The sequence below is a fragment of the Tuber melanosporum genome, assembly GCF_000151645.1.
Source record: "Tuber melanosporum whole genome shotgun sequence assembly, scaffold_112, strain Mel28".
Classification (NCBI taxonomy): Eukaryota; Fungi; Ascomycota; class Pezizomycetes; order Pezizales; family Tuberaceae; genus Tuber; species Tuber melanosporum.
Window position 1 is genome coordinate 227,951 of NW_003298769.1, and position 8,762 is coordinate 236,712.

Below are 8,762 nucleotides of genomic sequence, written 5' to 3' on the forward strand. Positions count from 1 at the left end.
GCCTTTTGGCTGCCCTTTGGTTGAACCGCCAGTTTCTTGATCCGTTGACCCCTTTCGCTAATTAGTGCAAAAAGCGACACAAACACGAACGCGTAAACCAGATTGTCACGGCATATCACTCGGGAAAGCTGAAAGCAAACCATTTGTCGTGTTTCTTTTCCTCGGTAAGACTCCGGGCTATATCAACAGAACTGGTGTATTCCTGAAGACGGCGTTCAGGCGAGCCTTTTAATCTATATATGAACCAGTATCTGGTTGCGGCCAGCGAACATCATGGTCTGAGGCAAACTCGTCACGGGCGCAGAAGCGCGTTGAGATATCCGAAACACGCGTGCCGTTGTGGCTAGAGCAACGGCCGTTGCTGTGGCCTCGGAACAGGAGTCAACACCCTCTTTCTCCTAGCCCCTTGTTTTTCTCATCCCCTCCGCTTCCCCCCATAAACCATTCTTCCGAAAAAAAAAAGACCTGCTCGTGCCCGCATCATCTTATCGTTGCGCTGCATTGTTTCTTTGTTCTGCGTCAGGCCGCTGCGCCCTTTATTCAGTTTGCTTAATTTTTTCTTTTCTTTTCCCGGCACTATTATTGCTATTCCATATCCCAGATAAGGGGTTGCTGTTCGCTCGTTCTCGATTTCATTCGGTTCCCAACTTCAAGTGTTACTACGACAACAACAACAACAAACAATTGCAATAATCTCACAACAACTTCATCCTCATCATGAACACTCCTCCAAGGCTTCGCTCTCGTGGGCGGCCCAAGACTCCCCCTACCCCTCGTCATGGTCCTATGTTTTCCTCGCCTGAACCCCAGCGTACCGGTAAGCGAAAGGGGACCTCTTCAATGTCAAACTATTCTACGGCAACACTTTCTCCACCTCCTTCGTCACCCATAGCACCTCGCTCGCCTGATCAAACACGTACCGTCAAGGGCAAAAAACGGGCTACATTTGCTATCGAGGGGGCGGCGGGAGCATCGTCATCTGAGATTGATAGTGATGGAGACAAGGGGGGGAGTGCGGGGAGAGAGGAACAGGATGATGAGATTGAAAAGATTCTTGGAAAGAATAGAAAAACCCTGCTGAATCCGGGAGGATTTGGATTGCCTACGCCTGCAAAGACCCCCTCCCGCAAACGAAAACATCTTGATTTAGAAGAGATTGCTGGTTCAGCGAGGGTTCTATTTCCTTCGTCGTCTAAGTCCAGGGCTTCTTCTTCGACCTCACTATCATGCGCTCGGAGAACGCTTTTCAAAAAGCCCTCCTCCAGGCAGAGAAAAGGTGGAATGGGATCATTGGATCTATTGGGTGATGAGCGACCTGCTTCAGACTCCATAAGCATATTCACAGACTCCAATGCTCGCATCCCGAAACATGATGATGATCCAGACAACCCGTTTATTTCTAGGCCGGGAGAGGAGAGTGTCACCTCCAAGAGGCAGAGGATCAAGAAGAAGAAAAAGGCAGGGTCCTTAGGGGCAGATGAGGACAGAGAGGATGGCATGGTGTATGTTTTGTAAGGCCCACCATACCTATCATTTTGCGTGCTTAACTCCTTACTGATTCACCTATAGCCGAGGCAAGAAAATCTTTAAGAAATTCACCGAAATGGAAGATCCGAATGAGCGCCTTCCAAGTGACTTGGATGATGGAGAAGATGATGAGATAAGTCTTGAACGATCTGTTATCAAGCCACGCCTGCTATTTCCACCAAAGTCTCCCAAGGAGCCTGAGATCCCTGTTGAGGAGGCAGAGACAGATATTGAAGAGTCTACTTCTTCACAGCCGGCTACCTCGTTCACCGAAGCTCTTGCCGCAATGGGCAAGCAAAAGGAGCTTGCTGAGAAGCGTGATATCTCCCGTCTGACACCCGATTCTGAGGATGACAGCGGACACAGCAGTATCTTCAACCCAGGGAACAAGACTGCGTCTAAGCGAAGGTCCATCTTCGACGCTGCCGGGGATGGAGATGAACTGGTCACTGCGCCAGTTAAGAAGAACCTGCGAAGAAAGCGGGGTCTGGAGAACGGATCTGCTACACTTGAGAGCCCAAGAAGGGCCAGAGGAAAGAGAGCACGAGTCTAATTCCCGTGTTCTTTCCGTGTATTAATAGGTAAAAAAACGCAATTACCTGTATCGTTATCAGTATTAGCATTTCGTTTGATTGTCTCCATTTATCACATTGCTTTTATGACTTGATGTATTTTTTTTTCCCCTGAGTACTCTCTAGCGTGGGCCATGATTTTTGGCAAGGATAGAATGATGCGAAGATTAACTTCTCATACCACCAAAATTTCCTTTCTTCCCCTTTTCTCCTTTTCACTTGTTTCTTTTTTCTCTTCTAGCATTCTGTAAGCTTCTTGATTATCTCACCTATCAAGCCGGCTCTTTTATATTATTCCTTTTTTTTTTATTCTTTCTTCTCCAATCATGCATGCGGCTTCGATTCTCTCTCTTCTCTCATGCCTTCAAATCAGGGAAACGAAGCGAGAACGAGCTTTACATTTTTTTTTTTTTTTACTTTCTCGTTTTTCTATTTTTATTTACTCTGTTTTGGAATGGGGTCAATGGCAAAGTGGGGGGGTTGTTTTTTTTATCAAAGGCGAAATACCTGGGCAATAGCCATCGATATCCTGTTTGAATACTTGATATTTGTATCTCCCGCCTTGCGGATAGGTTGGACGGTAGCTATGGACGAGGGGTTTTCTGGAAGGGAAGCTCAGAGTAGTTAAACAATTTAATTAATACTTTGGTAGCTGTTGTGCGCAAGATAGTCCATTCCGAGTGGACAAATCAAGGGCTGCAAGAGTTGGTGCAATACTATCGGTACTGTACAAGTACCGAATAGACTATTTAACTTTCTATGATAATATTATGATACCAGAATAATTATTATTATCAATCGAATGGGTAGAAATTTAGTAAAAGTCACATCTCTTGAGATTGTGATGGTCTGTTGTGAACCACGAATAGTGTTTTACTCGGGAGCGAACAGTTGCATGAAGCTATCGATGTCTGCAGGGAGATCATGTAGGTTAGAATTAGGTTGACCCATTGGAGACTTGGGAGTATGGAAGCCTTCGATGTCTTCCTCAACTCACCAATTCCTAGACATGAGCGGTAAGCCAAGCTTCCGGGCGCCCCCTTTGATTACGAATTTATGGTCTAGGGACGCGATTGCAACTTCAGAAGTGTCTCCCTGATAACTATCTCGAGAACCACCCCCCTCCACCCCTTTCCAGGCAAAACCGTATGTAGCGAGGGGCTGAAGTCTGTCTACCCTTCAGAACTCCTCCCGTTTCTTCAGAGCCACAACCTGCGCTCGCCTTTACGAAGCTTATCGTTTCCGCCTGGCTCAGCAGATTCACCATTACAGCCGTAAACGCTGCCACTACCATAATCTTTCTCCTTCTCTCCTTTCCACCTACTTACTATATACTACTCGCCTTACCCTTTGAATGAGTTGTCTGTGACAGTGTCTTTCTTCAGCCTTTCATTCCTTCAGCAAAAAACCCTTTAAATCTCACTTTTCACTCTTTTAGGCAACCTAAAAGGTTATACCGCTTGCATGAGCGACGAAAAACGCTCCATGCTTGGGAGCTCCCTTCCAATCCCGACTTACGAAGAGGCGACATCCTCCCGAGCCCATAGCGATGTCGGCGACAATCCACATACCAACGAGGAGGCGTCACACCTCTTGGCCTCCTCGTATGGTCGGTATCGGCAGCCGACGGTCGAAAGTGCGAGGAGTTCTCTAGAGAGCTCGTTTCTGGAGGAGTTCGAAGATTCTGTGCGGCCAAGTAGGGAGAGTCTTGAGCGAGTGATGGTGGAGATGGAGATTCTGGAACCTGGGCAGGGGGAGGAGGGTCAACGACGAGGGGGAGGGAGACTTCGGATGCACATATCAAAACGCATATCCTCGATAACAGACTCGCTCTCCGCCATATCAATACCCCACCACTGGAGGATTAACCCCTTTCGATGGTTCTCTTGTATTCGAATACCGGATTTGCCATGTTTCTGTGAAGGCATCGTTCCATTGTATAGGGTCATTGGTGTTATTGTCGGCCTGATCGTGGTTTATGCGTTGCTTGCGTCGGATTCAGTTACCTTGAGTCCACCACCGGGGGCTAGTGGGATAGTCGAGTTCGACATAAACGCCCTTAAGGACTTTATAAGGGATTCGATTGATAGGGATAATATCGCACATTACTTGGAGTACCTGAGCCGTTTCGACCATACCGCAGGGACTGAGGGGGATTTTGTGCTAGCCAAGTATGTTGAAGGGGAGTTTAGGAGCTTTGGGCTTGAGAGTGTGGGGCTCGACAAGTACGTTTTTCAGCTCTCATGTTCCGACTCGGTATCGGAATGTCCTAACAAATTTGCCTTTTTTTAAACCTACAGGTATAGTGTTTACCTTAATTTCCCTAAGCCTAACGGGAGAAAGCTTGCAATCATCGACCCACCATGGGAAGCTGCACTTGAAGAGCCTAAGGCAAATGGCGATCGTGAAAATACACTTGTCTTCCATGGTTATTCTAGAACTGGTAGTGCCACAGGTCCCTTGATTTACGCCAATTACGGAGCCCGTGCCGACTTTGACAAACTTGAGTCGCAAGGGCTCAACCTGACAGGCTCAATCATCTTGGTTAGATATGGTGGGACGCAGATGGATAGGGCTCTCAAGGTAAAGGCTGCCGAGGAACGAGGTGCGGCAGCCGTGATTGAATTTTCTGATCCGAAGACTGAGGGGTGGGATCTGCCTGAGGGCTTTGTGCAGAGGGGTTCTGTGAGCCTGATGAGCTTCATGGTGGGGGATGTATTGACGCCGGGAACACCGAGCAAGCCGGGCTATGACAGGATCCCACTAGAGCACAACCCTGGGCTTGTCGGGGTCCCCTCATTGCCTTTGGTAAGCCCTTCTTATCCCATCATTTGGCGCGTTGAATGATTTTTCTGACTCCTGTCACTCGCTTCACAGTCTTGGGACAATGCGAGGCATCTTCTCCAATCGCTGAAGGGTAAAGGGTCCAAGGTTGAAGAATCATGGACGGGAGACACGCGAGGTGTCGAAGAGTGGTGGACGGGCTCAATCAATGATTCATCCGTTGTAGTCAAACTGGAAAATGATCAAGTCGAGGAGAAACGGCATCCTATCTGGAATGTCCTCGGATATATCCGGGGCTCCGACGATCACACAAAGCGTATTGTGGTGGGGAATCATAGGGATGCATGGTGCTTTGGTGCTAGTGATCCTAATTCTGGAACTGCAGTGATGTTGGAGGTTGCTAGACTGTTTGGAAAGCTGTTGGAAATGGGCTGGAGACCTCAGAGGAGCATAATATTCGCTAATTGGGATGCGGAGGAGTATAATCTGATTGGGTCAACGTGAGTCACTATCCATGGGTCATGGTCCCTACACCTACTAACGAGTACCTCATAGTGAATATGTGGAAGATAATATTGATGACCTCCGCCTGCATGGCATGGCATATATCAACCTTGATGTTGCAGTATCAGGCAGAGAATTCCGTGCTGCTGGATCGCCTCTCACCCAGCAACCGCTCTTCAATGTCCTCGAAAGAATACAAAGCCCTTCAGGAAACGGTACGCTGCGAGGCGACTGGGGTGACAAATTTCTTCCTGGCTTAGGTGCTGGAAGCGATTATGTTGCTTTTCAGGATTATGCAGGAGTCTCTTCGATAGATATCGGTTTCGCAGGTGACCCGTTTCCATATCATAGTTGCTACGATACTTTTGAGTGGATGAAGAATACCGGAGATCCAGGATTCATTCATCACCTTGTCATCGCCCAAGTTCTAGGCGTTTTAATTATAGAACTAGCTGATACACCTGTTTTGCCCTTTAATATGGTTGACTACGCGCACGCACTTGGGCGATACACGGACGATCTGGAGGAGCATGCTAGGAAGGTCATGCGGACACAATCGCCTGACACTAAGCCATTGGATTTCAAAGATCTGAGGCATGCTGTCGAGTCTGCCGAGAAGAGACTGAAGGAATTCGATGAGAAACATGAAAATTGGATGGATTACGTTGGGACAGGGCTAGATACGAATGGAATAATTGCTCGGCAAAGCCGAAACGCCCGAATGAGTAACTTTGAAGAACATCTGCTAGATCTATCCAAGGGAGGTGGATTGCCCGGGAGAGAGTGGTTCAAGCATGTTGTATTCGCACCTGAAGTAAGTTAATTTCCCGCGATAATAGTACGTTTTGGAGGTTCGGTGGCTGATCGGCATACAGGCATGGAGTGGATATGACGCGGGATACTTCCCAGGTGTCAGAGATGCATTGGCCGGTAAAGACTGGGAGTTGGCTCAAAAGCAAGTCGAAAAGATTGCAAACGTCATCGACAAGGCATCCTACAAGCTCCTCAATTAGGAGTCACACAAAAAGGTTCGGGACATGAACGACTTCATTCTCTTGCACCTCGTTTGTATGAAAGGCGCTTGGTGTGGTTTTTTTCCCCTTTTTTTCGTCGTTTTGAATGCATTAGCGGGAGCATGTACCATCTTTTACATTTCTTTCCCTTTCCCTTCCACCCCCACCACCTGTTTCTCTTTCTTCTCGTCTCCACACTTTTTAGCGTGTTTACGTCTGGGCTTTCTCTTTCTCTGTTTTCATCATATTTTGAATTGTATAGTTGGCCTCTTCTCCGCTCAAGAGCTACCGGTGTGTGTGGGTAGGATGCTTGGGCTTGATGGGGCATTAAGATGTTCTTTTGAGTACCCCCAAAGGTCTTCAGTCTTTTGGTGTGGCGCAGAAGGTTGTATATAAATTGGATTATCAGGTTGATAATGGGCGGGGTTTATTAGATAGATGGGATAATAGGCTTGGCTCTACTTTTGGTGCTGAGGATTTACTTTCTGGAAATAATGATGTGGTGACTTGACCTTACAGGTGAGCGTGCAGCTTAGAAGAGACATCATGGAGACTAGAGGCGTATTCCAGGGGTTGCAGGAAGGGAAAAACAATTGCATATGGTACTTCCACCCCCAAACAGCTTGATAGGATATGAAGCAGGATTCCATTGAAACCCTAAGAGCCAATTCAACCCACAAACAGTAAATACCGGTATCTGTTGAACGAAGATGAAAACAACCGATCCCTACTACTCCTCCTTTTCCGCCTCCTTAGCCTCCTCACTCCCCTCTTCAACCAACCTCCCAACCAGCAAGTACTTGCCCTCAAAGTGCTCGGCCCACCCGTTGAGCGCGACACGCTCATCCTCCTTCAGATCCTCCAGCGAGTCGATGGGCGCGCCGACCTCGGTGAGCACCTCCGCGTCGAAGCTATTGAGTGCCAGGCCCCTGGACGCATCGCGCCCGGCAAAGTTGCTATAGGGCCCGCCGGGCCCGTAGAAGCCCTTGCCGGCCGTGACGTCGAAGACCTTGCGATTGACGGCGAGGTACACCCTAGCATTGTCGGTGCCGTTAAAGGGCTGCAGGGTCTTTGGCGTGAAGGTTTTGAAGACTATGGCTTGGCCGGCTGCGGAAGATGAGTGGAGTGGCGGGGGAGGGGACGGGTTTGGCCTCAGGCGCGTGTAGATGAGGTACAGAGCCAGTGTGAGGAGGAGGAGGTTTACTGGTGTGAAGACTGAGATTCTGGGTTGGTTTTGTTTGTGTTAGTTTTCATTACTTTTTGGGAGGGGGGGGGAGAACGAACGCTTGGGTTTCTTCGAGGTGCGGTTGGTGTGGCATTTGTTCTTTTTCTTCTTCTTCTTTGCTTGTTTCTGTTTGTTTGTTCTCTGCTTCTTCCCTTCCGTTTCGTGGTGGTGGTGATTGTTGTTGTTGTTGTTGTGAGTTAGATTAAGTACGATGGGATGATTGATTGAAGTTGACGACAGTGAGAAGTCACTCGTAGAGCCCTCGAAAACGATGATGACGTTTACCGTAACGTTCTTCTCCCACCTATCACATCATACTATCTATCGTTACTGTAAATTTAGTTGACACCCGTGCGCCCCAGCCAGGCCCGGAGTAAAATTGCTGATCCTTACCGTTTTCCCCCCCCCTCCACCCCCATTTACTCGTGCAAAAGGAATTGAAACTAGATAAACCCTTACCCTACTAACTACTCGTACTCCCCCTTGCCAACGTCACGCTTCTGTCACCATCGTTCTGAGAATCTTCAGCTAGTCTAAATTTATGTTTTTGCAAAAGTGCTGACTTGGATCGAATCGTTCTTGAGCATATGTGTCTAAGACTATCATAGACTAACCTAGCGGATGACGACTACCGTGCCAATCTTACTCGAGTACATACGAGTACTCGAGTACATACATATAGTACAGTATATACGGTAGTTCTCACGATGAGTTTTTTTTTTTTTTTTAAAAAAAAGGGAGGGAGTTTGTAGATTTGGTGATATTACTTGTGCGGTATAATAATATATGATTACAACGATCCTTTTTAACTTAAATTCCATCTACTGTACGAGTATCCTACCGCACTCGTGCAAGTAGAGTGGACAGGGGGAGGTTATGCCTGGATCTAAATTTTTTTTTTTTATACAGCATTATACATTATCTCGTGGAAATGGCCGTGTTGCGGCAGGTACGAGTGCGGCCGATAGATATATTCGTCATGTGATAAGCTGGTGTAGAGCGGCAAGTTGTAATGAGCAAGAAACTAAACACCATAGATTTAAAACTCAAGATACTTCAAGAACAAGTAGGCAATAAACAGAGAGCTAATAAGAAATTGTGAAAAGAAAAGAAAGAGAGAGTTAAATGAAAAGAAAT

At 47.3% G+C, this 8,762-nt stretch overlaps 3 protein-coding genes; 2 read left to right on the forward strand and 1 right to left on the reverse strand.

Moving 5' to 3' along the window:
* Positions 1-461: 461 nt before the first annotated feature.
* Positions 462-2,455, forward strand: GSTUM_00001450001 (uncharacterized protein). XM_002835657.2 has 3 exons: positions 462-1,511; positions 1,570-1,631; positions 1,755-2,455. The coding sequence occupies exons 1-3, from the start codon at positions 718-720 to the stop codon at positions 2,078-2,080; spliced, it is 1,182 nt and encodes a 393-aa protein (XP_002835703.1). The 5' UTR covers positions 462-717; the 3' UTR covers positions 2,081-2,455.
* A 799-nt stretch (positions 2,456-3,254) lies between these two features.
* Positions 3,255-6,892, forward strand: GSTUM_00001451001 (uncharacterized protein). XM_002835658.2 has 5 exons: positions 3,255-4,324; positions 4,400-4,907; positions 4,977-5,383; positions 5,439-6,201; positions 6,263-6,892. The coding sequence occupies exons 1-5, from the start codon at positions 3,564-3,566 to the stop codon at positions 6,398-6,400; spliced, it is 2,577 nt and encodes an 858-aa protein (XP_002835704.1). The 5' UTR covers positions 3,255-3,563; the 3' UTR covers positions 6,401-6,892.
* Positions 6,893-6,973: 81 nt separating this feature from the next.
* On the reverse strand, positions 6,974-7,989 carry GSTUM_00001452001 (uncharacterized protein). XM_002835659.2 has 2 exons: positions 7,685-7,989; positions 6,974-7,623 (listed from the first exon to the last, which is right to left on the reverse strand). Exons 1-2 carry the CDS (start codon positions 7,717-7,719, stop codon positions 7,131-7,133), a joined length of 528 nt encoding a protein of 175 aa, XP_002835705.1. The 5' UTR covers positions 7,720-7,989; the 3' UTR covers positions 6,974-7,130.
* Positions 7,990-8,762: the final 773 nt, after the last annotated feature.

Coding starts and splice junctions, on each gene's coding strand:
- GSTUM_00001450001 (XM_002835657.2), top strand. CDS start 718: ATGAACACTCCTCCAAGGCTTCGCTCTCGTGGGCGGCCCAAGACTCCC. Junction 1,512..1,569: donor GATGGCATGGTGTATGTTTT/GTAAGGCCCACC, acceptor ATTCACCTATAG/CCGAGGCAAGAAAATCTTTA. Junction 1,632..1,754: donor TCCGAATGAGCGCCTTCCAA/GTGACTTGGATG, acceptor AGGCAGAGACAG/ATATTGAAGAGTCTACTTCT.
- GSTUM_00001451001 (XM_002835658.2), top strand. CDS start 3,564: ATGAGCGACGAAAAACGCTCCATGCTTGGGAGCTCCCTTCCAATCCCG. Junction 4,908..4,976: donor GGGTCCCCTCATTGCCTTTG/GTAAGCCCTTCT, acceptor CTCGCTTCACAG/TCTTGGGACAATGCGAGGCA. Junction 6,202..6,262: donor ATGTTGTATTCGCACCTGAA/GTAAGTTAATTT, acceptor ATCGGCATACAG/GCATGGAGTGGATATGACGC.
- GSTUM_00001452001 (XM_002835659.2), bottom strand. CDS start 7,719: ATGCCACACCAACCGCACCTCGAAGAAACCCAAGC. Junction 7,624..7,684: donor CACCTCGAAGAAACCCAAGC/GTTCGTTCTCCC, acceptor AAACCAACCCAG/AATCTCAGTCTTCACACCAG.